The sequence below is a fragment of the Phocoena phocoena genome, chromosome 4 (genome assembly GCF_963924675.1).
Source record: "Phocoena phocoena chromosome 4, mPhoPho1.1, whole genome shotgun sequence".
NCBI lineage: Eukaryota > Metazoa > Chordata > Mammalia > Artiodactyla > Phocoenidae > Phocoena > Phocoena phocoena.
Window position 1 is genome coordinate 13,180,809 of NC_089222.1, and position 23,685 is coordinate 13,204,493.

The 23,685-nt window shown below is 39.2% G+C and overlaps 2 protein-coding genes across 2 annotated transcripts in view; one reads left to right on the forward strand and one right to left on the reverse strand.

Moving 5' to 3' along the window:
- Window positions 1–19,580, forward strand: part of COL6A6 (collagen type VI alpha 6 chain) — a 110,346-nt gene extending 90,766 nt beyond the window's left edge. The window contains exons 34-36 of the mRNA XM_065876694.1: window positions 1,746–2,417; window positions 5,048–5,141; window positions 19,364–19,580. Of these exons, the coding sequence (XP_065732766.1) occupies window positions 1,746–2,417; window positions 5,048–5,141; window positions 19,364–19,580 (983 nt within the window). The remainder of the gene's footprint in view (window positions 1–1,745; window positions 2,418–5,047; window positions 5,142–19,363) is intronic.
- A 3,491-nt stretch (window positions 19,581–23,071) lies between these two features.
- PIK3R4 (phosphoinositide-3-kinase regulatory subunit 4) overlaps window positions 23,072–23,685 on the reverse strand; it is a 72,307-nt gene continuing 71,693 nt past the window's right edge. Inside the window, exon 19 of the mRNA XM_065876274.1 lies at window positions 23,072–23,641. Coding sequence (XP_065732346.1) covers window positions 23,471–23,641 — 171 coding nt within the window. The 3' untranslated portion in view covers window positions 23,072–23,470. The remainder of the gene's footprint in view (window positions 23,642–23,685) is intronic.

Here is a 23,685-nt window from a genome sequence, read left to right on the forward strand (position 1 = left end):
CTGTCTTCCCCTCTGCTGCCCTCTGATCATTTCCTCCCCCTGCCTCCCGAAGAGCTCACCACACCATGGGCAAATACATACCCCTAGAGTTCTCAGCTGTGCGTAGACACATCAGTGATGCATTGTGCTGGTCTGATGCATGGTCAGAAGTTGCCAGTGTGTGTCTGGGGATATATTTTGGCTCCATTTCTTGGCTTAAATCCTTATTTTGTCTCTGAGGCATATAATGGAAGGTATTTTGGCTGTTGTTTCCTGCAATTAAGAAACCCCACAAAATTGAATAAATGGGCAGGCTACTGTCCCTGATTTTAGAAACTGCCTTGCACACAGGTGACTGTGCTATCATCTGACTGTTAAACAGCGTCATCAAATTTTATTGAATTTTAAGAAGGGAATCATAACTTGTTCAGAGCTTATATCTTTATTGAGTCCATGAGTAAGACTGAAGTTCTGAAGTCTGCTCCATCCCCTAAGGATCTGCACTCTGGTTATTAACCTTTCATCTGACAGCTTTTGTTCATGGCCAGGCCCATATCTAAGTACTGGCTGTCCACACGTGTGTTTTTCCATTTCTCTTTAGTTTTTAAAGAGAAAATTCTCTTTAATTCTCATCCTTAACCATCAACTGTTATTGGAAATCTAGGATTGCAGAATATCAACCCTGAAAGGGCTCTCTGGGTGAATCTAATCCAAGCACCTAGTTGTGCAGAATTAAGGCCCAGTCTTGGCTTGGATGGGGGTGCACAGCATGTTTGTTACTGGGGACAGCTAGACCAGAACCCAGGCATCCTGGCTCTCAGGCCAAGGGGTCTTCCCTCTGCTGTACTATGTGGCCTTGCCTCAAACAGTACCACACTGACTTCATACGCAGACCCTTCTAGAGATGCTGGTGTCTCCTCTGGCAAAATAACTCTATTCTCCCGCCCTCAGGCTCTTCAGTAAAATTAGAAGATTAGGTGACCTCTAAGATCCTTTCATTTCAAAGTTAATTTTATTCCTCTGAATATTCATTGTGGTCAGGTTCAATAAATTAATGCACTGTTTTTATTACTATACCTTTTTTAAAATGAGATATGCATAATTATTAAAATGACCTCATATTTTATGAAAGTCCGTTAACATGTAGTATTTATATTCGTTTATTTAACAAACACATACTGAGCTTTCAACTAATAGGTACTTTGAACATAAGACATGAGCAGTAGTTTTGTCCTTAATGTCTCTACATAGATAGAGTTATAAACCTTTATTTAAATTGAAATAAAAGATGCATTGCTTTTTTCACTCTTACTTTTTAAGCAGATTACTTTTCATAGTAAAGCAGTGTACATGGGATGATAGGGGCCATTGGTTTAACCTGTATATTGTCAGTTAGAGAGATCGTTAGTTTTTATGTCATGATACAGTATATCATGTACAATCATGAGATGAATTGTCCACTTCAATCTTTATAAACTTAAAGCAGAGCCAAGATGAAACTTCTGTTGAAAACAACCTAATTTTTAAAAGTCAGATAATATTAGTGAATGGAACTCAAGACAGGCTGTGTATAAAAATCTGTATTTTGGGGATCAAAATGCAAACCACGTACTAGGAAATCTTCCTGTTGCTGACCTCAAAATCATTTAGTTACTACTTTAACATCAAAGATTATGCAGCTTCCAAATGTCGAAATGTTTGAGATGCTATCTCTTCCTTTTCTGTCTGTTTCTGTTTAGTAACCCTAAGTGACTTTTGGTCTGCAGATGTCTGCAAGCCAGATGCTTCTTGCGACCAAGCCAGACCACCAGCTGTGCAATCTTACATGGACGCTGCTTTCCTTCTGGATGGCTCCCGGCACATGGGAAGTGCAGAATTTGAAGACATAAGAGGCTTCCTGGGAGCACTGTTAGATCACTTTGACATCACCCCAGAGCCTGAGACCTCTGTCACTGGAGACCGGGTGGCCCTATTAAGCCATGCTCCCCCCCACTTCCTACCCAACACTCAGAGGAGTCCCGTTAGAAGTGAATTCAACCTTACCACCTACACGAGTAAACGCCTCATGAAGAGGCACGTGGAAGAATCAGTTCAGCAGCTCAATGGAGATGCTTTTATTGGTCATGCCTTACAGTGGACTCTGAACAATGTCTTCTTGAGTACACCCAATCTGAGAAGAAATAAAGTCATTTTTGTGATATCTGCTGGGGAAACCAGTCACTTGGATAGGGAAACCTTAAAGAAAGAATCCTTGAGAGCCAAGTGCCAAGGTTATGCCTTATTTGTGTTTTCCCTTGGCCCTTCTTGGAACGACCAGGAACTGGAAGATCTAGCCAGCTACCCTTTGGATCACCACTTGGTCCAGCTTGGCCGCATTCATAAGCCTGACCACAGATATGGTGTGAAGTTTGTGAAGGCCTTTATAAGCTCAGTCAGGCGTAAGTCATAAAATCTGTTCTTTCTTGCACCTTAAGAGTATTCTTGGTACTCCCCAAAGAAGGGTTGATGAGTTGACATGGATTCTTGGAAACCTCTGTCTTCAAGGGCACTGCAGGCTCAGCAAGGAAAATATGTAATTATGGATGTGGAGGGAGGAAGCCTCTGGTTTCTAAGCATTGAATTTTCTGGCTCATCTTTTTTATGCTTCTGGTTCCTATGGAGAAACAATCATAACAAGCAGTTGCTCGCAGTCTACATGGAGCAGCACAGTCTGGGGGTGTGAAGTCACAGCCTGGACTGTTAGCTACAAAGTAGAAACCCTTGGCATGTAACATTATCACGCTGCCCTTTGATGGAAAGTTTGACTGGTTAACACCCCAAAAGAGAGAGCCAGAGAAAAATTCAACAATCCTTGGCTTTGCTTTTACAAGTTCCAAAGGCAGAGTTTGAAGTATTAGGAGATACCATTTTACCTGTCAGAATAAAAGATACAGCCCTGCAAAACTTTCTTAGCTTTGTTAATGAGTTTTTATGATGCCAGTATTAGTGTAACTGGTGCCCATGAAAAAGAAACGTGGGCTGTATTTCTTGGAGTGAGCTTGCCTTCAAAGTATGCAATTCATTTTGAATGCAACAGGATGGATTAAGAGAAGCTATGTCCTGATATGACTGGAGGTTGAAGAAAAGCACTGTCATATTTCTGATCATTTTTGTGGTGAATTTACTTTTGGAGTACAGATAAAGGAAAGTGAACACACAGGCTAAAGGGCACCCAGTGTAGCTTAAGGAAAATTCTGACTGTGTCTCAAACTTGTCACTGACATTCATGGTGAGACCAGTTAAGGCTGCAAAGACACTGACTAGTCAGGGTCAGTGAGATCTGAGGAGCCTTGGGAAATGGTCGGCAGGGCTAATGTCATGTCCTCTGGTCCTCTGTTACTCTAGGTGTGAGTCTAGGACCAACATCCCAGCATCACCTGGGAGCTTCTGAAAAATGCAGAATCACAGGCCCTGCCCCAGACATTTTGTTATGAATCTGCATTTTATCAAGATCCCCATGTGATTCATATGTACATTATAGTTTGAGAGACACTGGTATAGGAGCAGTTGCTCCCAGAATGAAATTTGTGTGGATGGGTTCTAGAATAGGATCCAAAAACAGGAGCTGGAAAAAAAAAAGGGAAAAAATAAATGAAGGCCAGGGGTCATTCTGAAAAAAGAAATCACAAGGCATTTGTAAGGGTGAAACGAAAGAACACCTTGAAAGACTCTCAGCAACTTGTAAAGAAACACTCCTTATGAGGCAGAAAGTTGAAAGGAAGTTAAGATGGAATTTCCTTCCCCAGCTCAGCAAAATTCTTAATGGTGTTTCATGGTAACTAGTCAAACTGTATGATTAGATAAATGACACCGAACCCCATCACCCAGGGAAAGTGGAAGAGATGTTTTAAGAAGAATTACTTGGGGTTTAAAGTTTTCTAAAACTTTAAGTATCTAGAAATCTCCAATCTTTAAACGATAGTGTGAAAGTACAAAAAGTTGAAAAGATTTTAACATAATCATATTCAATCCTACATGCTCCATTCAATAGCAGGCCCCCAGACCCACACTCACCCCTCAACATTAACATGTGTGTATTAGGTACCTACTCTGAGCCACTCACTGTTGAGGTATGGGGTATCAAGGAGGGACCAAAACAGATGTGGTCCTCACCCTCCTAGGCATCCCAGTCCAGCTCCCTCTCTAAGTGACTCTTTTTTACCACACTGCTGTGACAGAATTGGCTATCAGACACAGTTCACATCAGAATCGACATATTTTCTATGCAAAACTACTGACGGACAACCTTAGAGTTAAGACAGATAATTAAAAATCAGATATACATAAAGGAAACATCACAGTCTTGGCCATTCAGTCTAGAAACACACAGCCCAGTCTACAATAGCAGCTCAGAAGGTAGTGCTGGATCACAGCCCAGGACCAACTTGCTACTTAGATGACCTGAGACCATCAGGAAGAGATTTAATTGTGTTTAACACACAATTAAATTGTTTCATGGAAATAATAATGCATTTTTTAAAGTTTCTCATCAAAAAATGTTTTTTTAATGTTTAAATGGTGTGGGAAGAGGCATGCTTTCATATTATGAAAAATTAATATACTTCAGATGAAATGAATTATAATGAATTAAACCCAAGGTGGCACTGTGGTTACTGTTGTTGTTATTGATATGGAGACCATAAAGGAAATATCCTTTTCCCTTTGCATTTTAATATTCCAAAGGAGCAAGTAAAAAATAACTATTCTAATTAGTTCATGTCAGAGACCAGACTGTTAGGATGGGCTTGTGATTTTTCCTCTAATGTTTGATGGACTTTAGCAGCTAAGGGCACCTTATTGAAAAGTAAGTTGACTTTTCCACTTATAAATTTGACAGTCATGCATTTTCTAAACCCAATTTTAGAGACCACCCTGAGAAATCTGCTTTCATCTCATATGGCCACCTTAGCTGGTGTCTTCCTTTGATGGATGTTGAAAACAGTGAAGGGACACTTTGCATGCAGAGCAGATTGCTGTAATGTTAATTGCTGTGAATAAGAGTCCCCTCACAGATTTCTTTTCTTCCTAGGTGCAATCAACAAATATCCACCAATAAACATCAAAGCAAAGTGCTACAAACTCAGCTCTGCAGATCTGCGGCAGCCCACGCGCCAGTTGCGAAGGTATTACCTGCTTGGTATTACTTGATAAATGAATGTGTCCCCTTCCTCCTCCTTTTCTCCTTCTTTATCCTATTTGGACAAAATCTACCACTACATGATAATAAAATATAATTTGAGGGAACGAGAGATAATAAAAAAATGACCAGGTTGATATGAAAACAATCAAATAAGAGTTTTTTAAAATAGAAAATCTAATTGTTGAACTAAAACAACCAATGGGACACCCCAGTGGCAATGAGCAGACCTGATAACCAGATCTTGGTTTCTAAGTATCATTCCCCACTAAAAGGAACCAGGTTTCTTGGAGAAATAACTAATCCTAACCTGTAACAGGGAAAGTACAATGTCAGCCTGGAACATTTGTTATGCCAGAAAGCAAGAAAGTAACAAAAACTGTCATGTCAAAAGGACAAAGGAGTTGTCTTGAAAGGGTTCCCATTGGCCCAATTTTGAACAATTTGAACATCAGAAAGACTAATGATGGTAATGGATTACAACACTGAATTTTAATAATCCACAAGTCTGGGCTTCCCTGGTGGCACAGTGGTTGAGAGTCCGCCTGCCAATGCAGGGGACACGGGTTCGTGCCCCGGTCCAGGAAGATCCCACATGCCGCGGAGCAGCTGGGCCCATGAGCCATGGCTGCTGAGCCTGCGCGTCCGGAGCCTGTGCTCTGCAACGGGAGAGGCCACAACAGTGAGAGGACTGTGTACCACAAACACACACAAAAAATCCACAAGTCTATCTAGAGACCCAAAAAGAGAGAAGGGGAGGAAAATTTCTTTTTTATAGAAGTATGCTAGCTAATAAATATAGAAAAAGTGGTAGAATTAGAAAATTACCAATTTGTAATCCCTATTGTAATAACTGAGTCAGGCAAGGATCAAAGAATGCTAAAACCAGTGGGTGACAAGTTGGGGGGCAGGCTATTTACAGTCCCACAGAACCCCTCACATATTTATTAATGACAGAGGGAAAATGTGCCTTTACATGGTGAGGTCTGGCCCTACCCACTGTAACCAGGATCTGACACTATGTGTCTCATGAGGGAGGCAGGGGGAGATGCAGTATCACCCATGTGGGACTCTGGCTGGAGATGTTTGACCCAAGTCTAATAATGAGGAAACCACTGGACAATTCCAGAATATGGGATGTTCTTCAGAACAGCCGGCCTATATTCTCCCTAGGTTTCAATGTCTTGAACAGCAGAGGGACGTGAGGTAGTGTCCTAGAATTGGAGAAACTACAGAGACATAACAGCCAAATGTAGTGGTGTGAACCTTGATTGGATCCTAGATTAGAAAAAAGAGCTTATATTAATGACATCTGGGGGATAATTGGGGAAATTTGAGTATGAACAATATGTTGGGTAATATTATTGATTCATGTGAATTTCCTTATGTGTGGTAATAGTATCATGTTTGTGTAATAGAATGTCTTTTTTCTTGAGAGAGGTATGCTGAAGTCTTTAAGAGTAACATGCATGGTGGCTGCAACCTACTTTCAGATGGTTTCCTAAAAGGAAGTAAAGTGTGTGTATATGCATATATAAGTATATATGTGTATATGCATATATATGTATATATGTGTGTATATAGATATATATATATATGCATATATGTGTACACTCACACAGAGTAGCAAGATGGTAACAGGTGGAGAACCATCTAGATCAGGGGTCCCTAACCACTGGGCCGAGGACCAGCACCTGTTAGGAACAGGGCTGCACAGCAGGAGGTGAGCAGCGGGAGAGCCAGCGAAGCTTCATCTGCTGCTCCCCATTGCTCGCATTACCACCTGAACCATTCTCCCACACACCCCGTCCATGGAAAAATTGTCTTCCACAAAACCAGTCCCTGGTGAAAGGCTGGGGACCACTGATCTAGATGAAAGATATACCAGTATTTATTCATGGTTCTCTGATCTTTATAATATTCTGTGAATTTGACAATTTTCAAAGTAAAAAGATAACTTGTAAAACTCAGTGGATGGATTAAACAGAGCAATAGACACATCTGAAGAGAAACATAATGAACTGGAAAAATAAAGCTGAAGAAATTACTCAGAATGCAAAGAAGATAAATAAATATAAGAAGTTTAGAGACAGAACAGATTGGAAAGATCTAACCTATAGCTAAGTGGAATTCTAGAAAGATGAAATAGAAATAACAAATCAGAGACAGTATTCAAAGACATAAAGGGAAGATCATCTTCAAGAACTTATTAGAGACATGAATTAAAAGATGAAGAAAAGGTATAACAGTCAGCATAAATAGAAAGAAACAGCAGTTGGAATGGTGTAGGGGAATGCAGAACACCAGGATGAAGAAAACTTAAAAGCAGCCAGAAATAAAGAGTAGGACATCTGCAGAGAAACTATAATTAGGCTGGCAGCTGAATAATCAGTAGCAGTAGTAGAAGCCACAAAACTATTGAGAACATTTTAAATAGTAGGAAAAAAAATTTGCCAACTTAGAAAACCTGTCTTTCAAAAATAATGAGGGTTTCCCTGGTGGTACAGTGGTTAAGAATCTGCCTACCAATGCAGGGGACACAGGTTCGAGCCCTGGTCCAGGAAGATCCCACGTGCCGTGGAGAAACTAAGCCCACACACCACTACTGAGCCCATGCACCACAACTACTGAAGCCCTCGCACTTAGAGCCCGTGCGCTGCAATAAGAGAAGCCGCCGCAATGAGAAGCCTGCACACCACAACGAAGAGTAGCCCCAGCTCACTGCAACTAAAGAAAGCCTGCGTGCAGCAACAAAGACCCAATGCAGCCAAAAATAAATAAATTTATAAAAAATAAAAATGGTGAAACAAAGACAATTTAGAAAGACAAAAACAATAGTTCATCACAAAAAGACCTTTGCTAAAGGAACTTCTAAAGTATGTACTTCAGGGACTTCCCTGGTGGTCTAGTGGTTAAGAATTGCCTTCCAATGCAGAGGACATAGATTAGATCCCTGGTAGGGGAACTAAGATCCTACAGGCCACGGGGCAACTAAGTCCACACACCGCAACTACTGAGCCCACGCACTCTGGAGCCCGTGCATCACAACTAGAGAGAAGCCCAGGCGCCACAGTGAAGGTCCCGCATGCCGCAACTAAGACCCAATGCAGCCTAATTAATTAATTAATTAATTTTTAAAAAGACTCTGCACTCCTAATGCAGGGGGCCCAGGTTAAAAAAAAAAAAAGGTACCTTAAGGAAAATAAAGACCACAGAAGGAAGGACTGTGATGCAAGAATAGTAGATGATAAAAAAATTGTCAATATTTAGGTAAATTTAAATAAGTGTTGTACTTTTAAATTATAGTCATATCAAATTTGTAGGGTTACCAAAAAGCTGTACTTGTTTAAAAAGCTATGAAAATAAAACATTTGGCCCTTGGTGGCTTTAACAGAAAAAACAAGTTGTACTAAGACTATAAATATAAGTATTAATAAATATTAATTATTTAAACATGAGAAAAGACAGTGAACAATAAAATTATCTTTTGTTATTAAAAAATGAAGCCTTGAGTTTTAAAGGGAAAAAAGACAGCATTGGAAAAAGGGGCAATAATATGTCATGGGGAATGAATGGACTTAAAGTGTTCTAGGAATTTGTGTTGTTTGGGCTGGTGGTTAGGCTGTTGAAGACTCTTTTAAAAATACATTAAGAACATACATATCGATAACTACCTTAAATGTAAACGGATTAAATGATCTAACCAAAAGACATAGACTGGCTGAATGGATACAAAAACAAGACCTGTATACATGCTGTCTACAAGAGACGCACTTCAGGCCTAGGGACACATACAGACTGAAAGTGAGGGGATGGAAAAGATATTCATGAAAATGGAAATCAAAACAAAGATGGAGTGGCAATATTCATGAGACAAAATAGACTTTAAAATAAAGACTATTACAATAGACAAAGAAGGACACTACATAATGATCAAGGGATCAATCCAAGAAGAATATATAATAATTGTAAATATTTATGCACCCAACATAAGAGCACCTCAACACATAAGGCAAATGCAAACAGCCATAAAAGGGGAAATCGACAGTAACACAATCATACTAGGGGACATTAACACCCCATTTTCACCAATGGACACATCCTCCAAAATGAAATATATAAGGAAACACAAGCTTTAAATGACACATTAAACAAGATGGACTTAATTGACATTTACAGGACATTCCATCCAAAAACAATAGAATACACTTTCTTCTCAAGTGCTCATGGAACATTGACCAGGATAGATCATATCTTGGGTCATAAGTCAAGCCTTGGTAAATTTAAGAAAATTGAAATCGTATCAAGTATCTTTTTCGACCACAATTCTATGAGACTAGATATCAGTTACAGGAAAAATTCTGTAAAAAATACAAACACATGGAGGCTAAACAGTACACTACTAAATAACCAAGAGATCACTGAAGAAATGAAAGAGGAAATCAAAAAATACCCAGAAACAAATGACAATGAAAACACGGCAACCGAAAACCTACGGGATGCAGCAAAAGCAGTTCTAAGAGGGAAGTACAGCAATACAAGCCTACCCAAGAAACAAGAAACATCTCAAATAAACAACCTAACCTTACACCTAAAACAATTAGAGAAAGAAGGACAAAAAATCCCCAAACTTAGCAGAAGGAAAGAAATCATAAAGATCAGATCAGAAATAACTGAAAAAGAAATGAAGAAAACAATAGCAAATATTAATAAAACTAAAACCTGGTTCTTTGAGAAGATAAACAAAATTGATAAACCATTAGCCAGACTGATCAAAAAAGAAAAAAAAGGGAGAAGACTCAAACCAATAGAATTAGAAATAACAAAGGAGAAGTAACAATTGACACTGCAGAAATACAAAGGGGCATGAGAGATTAAGCAACTATATGCCAATAAAATGGACAATTTGGAAGAAATGGAAAAATTCTTAGAAAAGCACAACCTTCCGGGACTGAACCAGGAAGAAATATAAGCAGACCAATCACAAGCAGTGAAATTAAAACTGTGATTAAAAATCTTCCAACAAACAAAAGCCCAGGACCAAATGACTTCACAGGCGAATTCTATCAAACATTTAGAGAAGAGCTAACACCTATCCTTCTCAAATTCTTCCAAAATATAGCAGAGGGAGGAATTCTCCCAAACTCATTCTAGGAGGCCACCATCACCCTGATACCAAAACCAGACCAAGATGCCACAAAGAAAACTACAGGCCGATATCACTGATGAACATAGATGCAAAAATCCTCAACAAAATACTGGCAAACAGAATCCAACAGCACATTAAAAGGATCATACACCATGATCAAGTGGGGTTTATCTCAGGAATGAAAGAATTCTTCAATATATGCAAATCAATCAATGTGATACACCATATTAACAAACTGAAGGTGAAAAAACATATGATCATCTCAATAGATGCAGAAAAAGCTTTTGACAAAATTCAACACCCATTTATGATATATGATAAAAAACTCTCCAGAAAGCAGGCAGAGAAGGAAGCCACCTCAACATAATAAAGGCCATATATGACAAACCCACAGCCAACATCGTTCTCAATGGTGGAAACTGAAACCAATTCCTCTAAGATCAGGAACAAGACAAGGTTGCCCACTCTCACCACTCTTATTCAACATAGTTTTGGAAGTTTTAGCCACAGCAATCAGAGAAGAAAAAGAAACAAAAGGAATCCAAATCCGAAAAGAAGAAGTAAAGCTGTCACTGTTTGCAGATGACATGATACTATACATAGAGAATCCTAAAAATGCCACCAGAAAACTACTATAGCTAATCAATGAATTTGGTAAAGTAGCAGGATACAAAATTAATGCACAGAAATCTCTTGCATTCCTATACACTAATGATGAACAATCTGAAAGAGAAATTAAGGAAACACTCCCATTTACCACTGCAACAAAAATAATCGAATACCTAGGAATAAACCTACCTAAGGACACAAAAGACCTGTATGGAGAAAACTATAAGACACTGATGAAAGAAATTAAAGATGATACAAACAGAGGGAGAGATATACCATGTTCTTGGATTGGAAGAATCAATATTGTGAAAATGACTATACTACCCCGAGCAACCTACAGATTCAGTGCAATCCCTATCAAAGTACCAATGGCATTTTCCACAGAACTAAAACAAAAAATTTCACAGGTTGTATGGAAACACAAAAGACCCCGAATAGAAAAAGCAATCTTGAGAAAGAAAAACGGAGCTGGAGGAATCAGGTTCCCAAACTTCAGACTATTATACAGAGCTAAAGTAATCAAGACAGCATGGTACGGGCACAAAAACAGAAATATAGATCAATGGAACAGGATAAAAGCACAGAGATAAACCCATGCACATATGGTCACCTTATCTTTGATAAAGGAGGCAAGGATATACAATGGAGAAAAGACAGCCTCTTCAATAAGTTGTGCTGGGAAAACTGGACAGTTACATGTAAAAGAATGAAGTTTGAACACTCCCTAACACCATAACAAAAATAAACTCAAAATGGATTAAAGACCTAAATGTAAGGCCAGACACTATCAAACTCTTACAGGAAAACATAGGCAGAACACTCTATGACATAAATCACAGCAAGATCCTTTTTGACCCATTTCCTAGAGAAACTGAAATAAAAACAAAAATAAACAAATGGGACCTAATGAAACTTAAAAGCTTTTGCACAGCAAAGAAAAAACATAAACAAGGTGAAAAGACAACCCTCAGAATGGGAGAAAACATTTGCAAATGAAGCAACTGACAAAGGACTAATCTCCAAAATTTACAAGCAGCTCATGCAGCTCAATATCAGAAAAACAAAAAACCCAAACCCAAAATGGGCAGGAGACCTAAACAGACATTTCTCCAAAGAAGATATACAGGTTGACAACAAACACATGAAAGGATGCTCAACAGCACTAATCTTTAGAGAAATGCAAATCAAAACTACAATGAGGTGTCACCTCACACCAGACAGAATGGCCATCATCAAAAAATCTACAAACAATAAATGCTGGAGAGGGTGTGGAGAAAAGGGAACCCTCTTGCACTGTTGGTGGGAATGTAAATTGATACAGCCACTATGGAGAACATTATGGAGGTTCCTCAAAAAACTAAAAATAGAACTACCATACGACCTAGCAATCCCAGTACTGGGCATATACCCTGAGAAAACCATAATTCAAAAAGAGTCATGAACCACAATGTTCATTGCAGCTCTATTTACAATAGCTAGACATGGAAGCAACCTAAGTGTCCATCAACAGATGAATGGATAAAGAAGATGTGGCACAGATATACAATGGAATATTACTCAGCCATAAAAAGAAACGAAATTAAGTTATTTGTAGTGAGGTGGATGGACCTAGAGTCTGTCATACAGAGTGAAGTAAGTCAGAAAGAGAAAAACAAATACCGTATGCTAACACATATATATGGAATCTAAGAAAAAAGAAAGGTCATGAAGAACCTAGGGGTAAGATGGCAATAAAGACACAGACCTACTAGAGAATGGACTTGAGGATATGGGGAGGGGGAAGGGTAAGCTGTGACAAAGTGAGAGAGTGGCATGGACATATATACACTACCAAACGTAAAATAGATAGCTAGTGGGAAGCAGCCGCATAGCACAGGGAGATCAGCTCGGTGCTTTGTGACCACCCAGAGGGGTGGGTTAGGGAGGGTGAGAGGGAGACGCAAGAGGGAAGAGATGTGGCGATATATGTATATGTATAACTGATTCTCTTTGTTATAAAGCAGAAACGAACACACCATTGTAAAGCAATTATACTCCAATATAGATGTTAAAAAAATACATTAAAATTTGGGGGGCACACATGAAAAAAAATAAAAAGTAGCTCACTACCCGAAATGTAGTAAGGGAAAATGGAAGAAAAGCAAACAATAATGTAATATTTTTTAAATAAAAAAGCAAGAACAGAAAAAAAGGACAAGTGGTAGGCACAAAGTAAGACAGCAGAATCCAACCCAGTTCTATATATCAGTAATTATAACAAAAATGTACAGACTAAGCGTGCCAGTTCCAGTTAGAGAGTGACGGATTTAAGAAAACAAAATAAAATCCAGGTATAACTGTTTTCAAGAGACACAGCTACAAAATGAGGACATGGAAAAGTTGAAAGTAAAATCATGGGGAAAAAGTATAACAGGCAAATATTTTAAAAAGAAAACTGGAAAAGCTATATTAATATCAGATAAAATATACCTAAATTTTTTTTATTTTATTGAAGTATAGTTGATTTACTATGTTGTATTAGTTTCTAAGTGAAGTGAGTCCTATAAAATATGCTCTTAAACAAAACCATTTTGTAGAGATAAAGCGGTCAGCACATGATGATAAGTGTTTAATTCATGAAGAAGATACAACAATTCTAAATTTATAAGAGGGTCATAAAATAATTTTGAAATATACAATGTGGAAATTGAAAAGGGAGAAATTGGCATCAAAATATCATCAGAGGGCTTCCCTGGTGGCGCAGTGGTTGAGAGTCCGCCTGCCGATGTGGGGGACACAGGTTCGTGCCCTGGTCTGGGAAGATCCCCTATGCCACAGAGCGGCTGGGCCTGTGAGCCATGGCTGCTGAGCCTGCGTGTCCGGACCCTGTGCTCCGCAACGGGAGAGGCCACAACAGTGAGAGGCCCACATACTGCCAAAAAAAAAATCAGAGTTGGAGATGTCGCTACATCAGTTTGAATACTGTTAGGTCAAGCAGACAAAAATTAAAGATATAAAGATTTAATCATAAGTAACAAGCTTGATTTAATAGACTCGTATAGAATCCTGCACAGAAGAATGAGACATTCTTCTGAACACACGGAACATTAACAACTGTTGCATCAGCGTGGAGGGTGTACAGGGGTTCATTGTGCAGTTTTTAGCTTATAAATCAAGTGTCAACAAATTTCTAAGAACTGGCTTCATACAGTCCAATTGATCACAGTGCAATTAAGTTAGAAATTAATACAAACAATATTTTTTAAGCCCATATGTTTTTTAATCAAAATCACATTTCTAAATAACTAATGAAACAAAAATCATAGTGAAAACTTAAAAATACTTAGAACTGTATAATAATCAAATATTACATGCCAAAACTTGTGGGATGCTTCAGAATTCATAGTTTAGGAAAGTTTATAGTTTTATTTCTTATGTTAGGGAAATTTTTTTAATTGGCATACAATGTTATATTAGTTTCAAGTGTACAACATAGTGAGTCAACATTTATATACATTACTAGATGATCACCATAAGTCTAGTTACCATCTATCCCCATTTAAAATTGTTACACTGTTACTCACTATATTCCCTATTCTGTATATTTCATCCCATGACTTATTTATAACTGGAAGTGCGCGCCTCTTAATCCCCTTCACCTGTTTCGCCCATCCTCCCTTCCCTTCCTCTCTAGCAACCACCAGTTTGTTCTCTGTATCAAGGAATCTGTTTCTGCAGGTTTTGTTTGTTAGATTCCACATATAAGTTAAATCATACGGTGTTTGTCTGACATATTTCACTTAGCATAATACCCTCTAGGTCCATCCATATTATAAATAACATTATTTCATTCTTTTTTGTGGCTGAGTAGTATTCCATTGTGTCTATATACACCACATCTTCTTTATCCATTCATCTGTAGATGGATACATAGTTTGCTTCTATATCTTGGTTATTGTGAATTTTGCTGCAATGAACATAGGGGTGCATATATCTTTTCAAATTAGTGTTTTCATTTTCTTCAGGCAAATAACCAAGAAGTGGAATTGCTGGATCATATAGCAGTTCTATTTTTAATTTTTTGAGGAACCTCCATAGTGTTTTCCATAGTACGTTAGGGAAATTTTTTAAACTCTAAAAGCTAATGAGCTAAACATTGCTCTTAAGGTGTAATAGAAAAAATATATATACTAAAATTTTTTAAATACTTCAATAAAAAAATACAATTAAAAAACCAGAAATTAACACAATATTGTAAATTAACTATACTTCAATTTTTTTAAAGATGTAAAAACTGCTTTTTAATTTAAAAAAATAAATAAATATTTTAAAGCAATGTTATAGAAAAATATAGAATATACCCAAAGAATGGAATAAGAGAATTTACTTTTTAAAATATCTTAATTAAAAAAAATTTATCAGCAACAAAGGCAGAAGTTATTTTAAAATAATAATATACATATATATCATAGCCTTTGCATGTACGAATATTACTTACTTTTTAATTAAAAATAATTGAAATCAGTTAGGAGAGGGGTTTTTTGGTGGTTGTTTCAGCGTAAATCATGCTAACACGTGCATACGTGCCCCACATCTGACTGAAATCAGAGTGCCCCAGCCCCTGAGAATCACACTTAGACAGATGCTCCTGACAGTGTGGCTCCTCCTACTGTGCAGTGTGTGCATTCCTGTGTGGTGATGGGGCCCAAGGCCCTCCCCACGGCCCGGAAGCCCCAGCTTCAGAAGCTCCGAGAAGCCTCTCACCTTGCTGAGAAGCAGGGGAACTGTCCAGCAGCAAATGCTTCTGAAGTCGTGTCTAAACCGGCCTGTGCGGTCAGTCCAGGAGGAGCAGGGCTCCCCCTGCTGCAAGTGTCTGGTAGCGTGGAAAGAGGCTTCGAATTTGCACGTAGATCAGGCTCCACATATTACAGATAATTGCAAGGGCAGGTGCGGGAACCAGCCTATACAAATTAAAGACTTTTTTGAAAACCATTCCCACCCTGTGTTTCTTCCCACTTCTGCACATTGCCCTAAGATACACTGGAGGCTCAGATTCTCCCACATACCTGGAATGGTGAAATGTCAGGAAATGCTGGGGCATAAGGAATTGAGTCATGAAATCCACACTGCCATCAGTGACTCCCTGACCATGTGTTAGGCTGGGACTCCCCAGGCCTTCTCTAAGTAACCAAAGACTATAATAAAAGGTAACAAGCACACAGCTTCTTCTGAAACTGCCTGCCTGAGCTCTTCAACAGAAGGGATGCAGAGGCAAGAGGCCTGGACATAGGATGACTTGCCACGTGAGAATTAGATCATTCCACTGTCAGATTCTGAGATATACAGGTAAAAGCTTGTTCTTCTCTGGTAAAAGATACTGAATCAAACCACAAGCAAGAGACATGCCCACGAAGGAGAGATTGCAGGGCAGCCTCTATGTAAGCACTTAGATCCACTCAGAGACAGTGAAAGACTGAAAGCCACCTGCCTATTCATCCAGGCAGATAAGCACTCATGCCAGACTTGAAAGCGATGACAGGCCAGAACCGGAACAATTGAATTGTAAAAATGGACACAGTCGCCAGTGCCATATGAATATACATCTGTTGTAATTCTGCTTTCCAAAGTGTGTTTTCTAGACACACAAAAATGTATATTAAGATTAAAAGAATTCTCAAAATAAAAGTAATCTTGTCTGCATTTTCCACTCCAGTGCATCCAGTCAACTAATAAATGCAGCTGGGCTGACTCCTGGTTGTCTGCATGGTTGAAGGAATCTGTGATCACAGAGGATTGAAATCTACAATTAGTTCCACCCACCACATTTTACCGAGTTGCCACATCTTGCTTTCTAGAAGCTTTACTGGTGCTGGGCACACGTTGCAAAATGAATGGACGGTATTTCACTCCTGTTTCTTTATCTTGATTACGTATTGTCGAAGTTACCCATCAGCAAAGAAGCATCTGAACAATATAGAATGGGAGAAAGAAAAGCAGAAAGTCTGTATGATTCCCAGAGTAATCAAATGATTCTTATCAAATGCTTTTCCAATACCAACTCCATGTATGACACAGTGGAAAAGGTGAAAATTCAGAGATGTGGTGTTTATCATGTTCAACCCTTTTAAGAATAAAAATATTTGAGGGGAAAAAATAGCAACGCAATGCTATAGAAGCAATTACCAATTTAACAACTTCTTCTTAACAAAGAGGGAGGAAGACAACAAAGTTAACTAAATTTACTATAAAAAGGAGCCAATGCAAAGGGAAAGAGAATGAGGGTGGAGGGGAGAGACCAGTATAGACAAGATAAACTCAAGCCATGGAAACAGTATGTTCCAGACCTGAAACAATGTCCCCTCACCATCTGTGGGGCCGTAGCTTGTGCATACAGTTACAACTTTGGAGGATTTGAGTTCATAATATTTAGTCTGGAAATTAACAAGAAAATATAAAGAGCAAAATAGGGAAGGTATAAGGAAATTGTATTTGCACTGGAATTTAGCCATGGCCGCTGTTCTTGGTGATTGGGAGGAGTTTGTTGATCAATGTAGTGCATCTCTGGTAGCACTGACAGAAGCCCAGACATACAGTACATAAGGTGTGGAGGCCTCAGGGTCTGTGTGACGTGAATGCTAGGCTTCTCGGTTGGTTTGATGTCTCCCTTACCCTCAGCTCTCATTATACACGAAAGAAGAATATGCAGTGAGTGTGAGACAGAGACAAAGACAGAGAGAGAAAGGGGAAAGCAGAGTAACTTTAAATTCTTTTTACATCCTCTACTTACTCATTTTCTAAATAGTGATGTTTTTGTGAGACAGATCAGATTTATAGCTGGATAAAGCAGAAAAATCCAAATGCAAAGGAATGGATCATGGTGAATATGGTGAACGTTGCCACTGTCCTCCTAGTCTCAACATTTTGGAGTTCTCATGACTCTTCCGGTGACCACAATTCAGTTAGTTTCTCTTATGCCACCAGGCTCTCACTTATTCTAAAAATTTTAGGAAGAGCTTATGTGCTTAACCTCTGCCCCAGGCCGCCTGCCCTCCTGTGGTTCTGCACCCATATCCAGGTGCTTCTGACAGCATGATATTTATCATTTCACTTTCTTATTCCAAATATCTTGATAGGTCTCTATAGTGTCCTGGATAAAAACCTAGTTGAGTGGAAGTCACACGGGACTCTATCAGAAGAGTTGATTGTAGCCTCAGCTCTGCCGTTCCTGCAGCCTCACACTCAGTCTCCTCATCTGTAACCAGCAGACACCATGGGACTTCGATTGTCGCTCACAGCAACATTGGTGGTTGTCATCCTCATTTTACACCTGAACAAGGTTCCCTCTAGTTAAGTGATCCGCTCAGAGCTGCTCAGCTAGTAACAGAGGACCTAGAATGTAAGAATGTTCCAGGACCCAAGGCTCTTTCCACTGCCTCCCTGTGAGATGAGGTCTGAAATGGCTCCCTTTCTGTGCTGTCCACTACAGTAGCCACTAGCTTTCAGCTAAATGAAACTAAAAATTCAGCTTCTTGGTCACACTAGCCACGTTTCAAGTGCTCGACAGCCGCATGTGACCAGTGGCTGCCATACTGGCCAGTGCAGATCATAGGACATTTCCATCAGTACAGAAAGTTTGATTGGACAGGCTAGGACTTCTGGTCAGCACTTGGCTTCTGATTCCCTGTCATCAGTCTGGCATTCAAGGCCTCCCAGAGTCTGACCCCAGCTTCCCTTTATTGTTGGGTTACTCTTGACTCCCAACAAAACGTCTTGTGTGCCTGCCAAACTGGGCGCTATTTCTGCGTCCCCCACTGTACCTAACACAGTGCCTTCCATAAAGCATGAACATTTGGATGGACGGATGGATGGATGGATGGGAGGAAGGGAGGGAAGAAGGGGCATTCATTGATGCTTTCACTAAACAAATACTTGTATCTACCATGTGCTAAGCACTCCTCTAGGTTCCTGGGGTTACTATGGTGACAAGACATGGTCTAATGACACTTTCTGTCTGAGATGGTGGAAAAGGGGGAACAAATCACAAAGTTTACAAGTAAATAAAAATGAGATAGTGATAAGTGTTAGGAAAAATATAAGAGCATGTTGTGCTGCGTGACTGGGACTGGGAAAACTACACATCTGGTGGTCTCTAAGGAGGTACCATTTGAACCAACATCTGAATAAACAGGAGCCAACCATATGAAGTTCTGAGTGAAATATACTCCATGAAGAAGAAACTTCCCTATTAAAATTATACTTTTGCATATTTTGACAAGGTATCTTATTCATCAGCTTCTAATATACCTGTTCAGTGTGAATCCCCAATTGAATCATCTCAATAAACTTACCCTGAAGGAAGGATGCAACAAGGAATGGGTGCACAATTATTTAGGAAGACGGGTTAACATAGAATCTGTTACAGTTGAAATGGTATTTATCTTCTATGGGGTTTCTTTTCTTTCATTGTATAGCTTCCTTCCTGGACCACAGAAAGCTACCCTCAAAGAAGATGTATTACAGAAGGCAAAATTCTTTCAACATAAAAAATATCTGTCAAGAATAGCAAGAGGCAGCAGAGATGATACTGTTCAAAATTTTACGAGAAACACATCCCATACCTTTAAAAGTGGGAAAGGAGTGATAAAAACGGCTCCCAAACAACATGATAAAGGTGCTCGAAGAGTTTAGCCTCAGGAAGCATGGTAAGACTCTGGGCTTAAATAACTAAATTCATGAACACAACATTGGACGACTTTTACTTGGATTTCTGTCTGCATCCGAGGTCCGCTTTGGAGGACCTTGTGGCCACAGGTGGTGGGTCATCAGAGAACTTGACCCCTTGCACTCTCTGGTATTAAGATATATCTTGTCCATTTATTTGACCATTCCTGATAATTCCGAGACTGGTATGTTCAAGAACTGTTATCATTAAAAGATGGAAGAATAAAAGGAGTCTTTTGAAAAGTCTAATGGCGATGTAATTTGAAGCTAAATGTTATAATGTGTATATACATGGGCCAACACTCATGAGTTTTAAATTGTAGGTCTCCGTACAATCCACTTTCTATAAACCAAGCCTTCTTTCTCAGCTTAGGACTGATTAATGCTCATCTATTTAACCAAAGGTTAATGTTTTGGGAGATCCTAACATTAACCCTAGAAATTGATGCCGTTTGTATGTCGTAACTTTGAAAATTTGACCTTCCTCGACGACTCCATTTCAACACACCCCGGTCTCTGTCTGGACTGACTGGATCGCCAATGGGCTTGTGCGGGAAGCTTTCCTCCACCTTGTGCAGTTGTTTGTTTGCTTGGACAGGTGAGAAACAGAGAGTAATTTTTCCCAGCTCCAAATCCTCCTTAACTCACCGAGAAACTCATATTTGCCCAGAACATAAATTATGTAGAGCCTCCTGCCTGGCCATTTTGATAGACTTTTATTCTTTCTTTCCCATTATTATTATTATTATTTTTACTAATGCATGTATTCTTTAGACAAGAATAGTAAAGACACAACATGCTCTGAGTTACCCATCAGGTAGCTCTTTAGTAAATAGTGAGCAGCAGCAAAGAGGACGGGCAGAGCTCTAAAAAGAGCTTAAATGCACAGCAAGTTTGGAAAAGATAAAGGTGTCCATGTCTTAATCTACAAATCCTTATTGGTGGGGGGGCGGAGGCGCCAGAGATGCGAAAAGAGATCAGAGTGAAACCAGGAAAGGTATTCAAAGTGCATCTCTGGTGGCTCTTTCTCCTCACTCCCATCCAGATCACGTAACTGATTTTTAATCTTATGATAGGGCTAATGTTTTCAACAACTAGACACCAAAGAAGCAATACTTAATTTAGACATAATGGCAAATTTTAAGAGCTGGCTCCACAGTTGGTGGTAGTGGCCTGGCTGCACAGATGGCCATACTCTCCAGAAAGGGAGGGAGGCCCTGCGCGGATGCATGGGGCACAGGGTTACGGACACCAAATACCAGCAGGTATCATCTGACTTTCTTTTCTACACCTCTCTTCATAAAACCTGGGAAAGAGCCATCTGCAGTGTTTTTACAAATCACTTCTGCCATCCTTACCCAGGCAACTCCATAGAAATAGCTCCCAATGTCTCCAAAGAGCAAGGAGTTAAAAGGTTGTATCCATACTCAGGTAACACAGAAGAATAAAGCACATCAGCTTTCTTCATGTATCCTAAATGGTGCTTAGGAGTTCAGGAAAAATTTGTTTCAAGTACAGGAAACTGATGAGCAATATTTAAGAGGTATTTTAATAAAAGGGATTTTTCTGGTTAACTCTGGATTAAGCAAAAATTCCTTTCTTCTGTTTATTGTTGGAAATACTTTTAAAATGTTATTTGTCTATCTTTTCAGCACTGGTAAGTAAAGTACACCAAACAAATATTTCCTTGGTGAATGAGATTATTTTAGCATTTTCGGTCATCGTTTTAGTCATTAGTAGGTGAGGAGTCTGAAGCATAGTTTAAATAGTAAGTTCCTTTTAAAAATATTAATCGCTAATATTAACATTTTCCATGATTTACCTCTTCCTCTTAAAGGGGAAAGTACCATAAATTGAGTATAAATTAAACAAAACCCTATTTAAACCAAGAATCACACAAATAAGCAGTGATGTTCTTGATATAGAATTATAAATTAATTGACTATAAAGGACAATTTATTCTATTATCTCTGCACTGAACTATGAATCAAACGTGTTAAAGAAAACCCCCAGAATTCAAAAAGAAATGCAAACTCAATGTGGCGTCAGATTGTAATACTCAGTAACAATTCAACCAAATGACCTTTATAAAGCTGCGGGGGGAGGATTTTTAAGTGGGGAGAATGAGTGGTAGGAAGATAAGGGGAAAAGGATTACAGCTCCATCAGCATACTCCATCTCTTCCCTCAGCATTCCCCATGTTTATCAGTCTGTGGCTTATCTAATGGCTCCAGGCTTGGGGCCCATTTTCAGAACAAGTTTATGTCTCAAAAAACTTCCCCCGGGCTTCCCTGGTGGCGCAGCGGTTGAGAGTCCGCCTGCCGATATAGGGGACTCGGGTTCGTGCCCGGTCCGGGAAGATCCCACATGCCGCGGAGCGGCTGGGCCCGTGAGCCATGGCCGCCGAGCCTGTGCATCCGGAGCCTGTGCTCCACGACGGAAGAGGCCACAACAGTGAGAGGCCCGCGTACCGCAAAAAAAAAAAACAAAAAAACTTCCCCCAACCTCTGCAGACTCTAAATCTGACCTAGTAGCTAGAACCTCTATAAATATGGTCTTAGCACACATTAAGGGAAACAGAGGCACTACAACATGAAAACGCCAATGTCAAATTTGCATATTCTATGGATCCACTGAGCTCCCCGGCCCATCAGAGTCCATCACTCCTGACCTGGACCTCTCTGAATGATGGGGTTTTCTGATAGTTTTATTGTTTACTTGTCTAAACACTAAGTGTGTTGAATCCTATGCACTGCAACTATCATGTCTCATACTAAGTTATGTAATTATACAAATTAAATTTTTGGAGTATTTCTTAAACAAGTATTTTCCCTAGACTCAGATTATCTGTTCAACTTCTTGGTTTTACAGACTCCTGTAGCTAATTTCAAACTAAAATATTTTGAACACCATAAACCCTTCTGCAAGCAGATGACAATTAAATGTGGATGAGAAGTTCCTGTGTGAACAATAATCGATAATTTTGAAGGGTTTATTTTAGTGGGAAAGACCAAATTTTGGTCTTTTAAAAATATAAATTTGGGGCATGTTTTTAACAGCTTAATCTTTTTATTTTTCTCTTTCCATGCATTTAATAAATAATATACACTGGACAAAAGCAAGCTGATGGGCCAAGTTTCAGAATTTATAGTAGAGCCTATAAAAAACAGTAATGATGACCAAGAAGAGACACACTACTCTGAAACTGACACACAGGGGATCAAGTCTACAGGGTTAAACATCTAACAAGGCCAGCTCTAAAACTGGAAGAAAGATAGATGGGCTAGAGCAGGAAGCATGACACTGAGAATCCAGAGACCTGGACATAAGGCCTAGTTCTTTCACTGAGTCCCTGCAACACTGGGTCCATGTCTTCAGAACACGTGCTGCTGGAGAGGTTATTCTTCTGCTAATGTTTACTGTTAAAAACACCAACAAAAACAAACAAAAACCCTTTAAGATGCTTGAATACAGTTTATTAGCTAGTTTGAATAGCATTTTTAATAGCAAAAAATGTGTTTACATTATAATAGCTTACAACCAACTTTCAGTCATCTTTTTTAATACAAAGTAAACTGAGATCACCTAAGTCTTAGCATTTTAAATTCCTCACCTCTGTGATATATACAGTAAGAAAGTCCCAGATACTATTTTCTGGCTAATTCCAGCTAAGATATACACAAGTATGCCAGCAACTTCCTTAACCACCTTGCATGGGATTTGTTTAACCATGAAACAGACATGATTCTGAAAATTAAGCAAATGAATCTGTGTTCACTCTGTTCTCTAAAAATACTTTTTCTCTTGAGTTATAGTATATTTATATATTTTTACACATTATACAAATCACTCAGTTTTCATTTCCAAACCTTAACAATCCCATCTCTAGAAGCAGTCACAATGAAGCCCTGTGTCGTCTGGAACGTGGCGACATCTGTGATGATGTCGTGGTGACCCACAGGCAGAGACTCTGGGCCCTTCCGAGGGGCATCATCACTCGGTCCCACCTTCTGCTTATTCTGAATTTCCTGTTTGGTGGTTAAAAGTCAAGGAGAAAGGCAGAAGTTAAAGG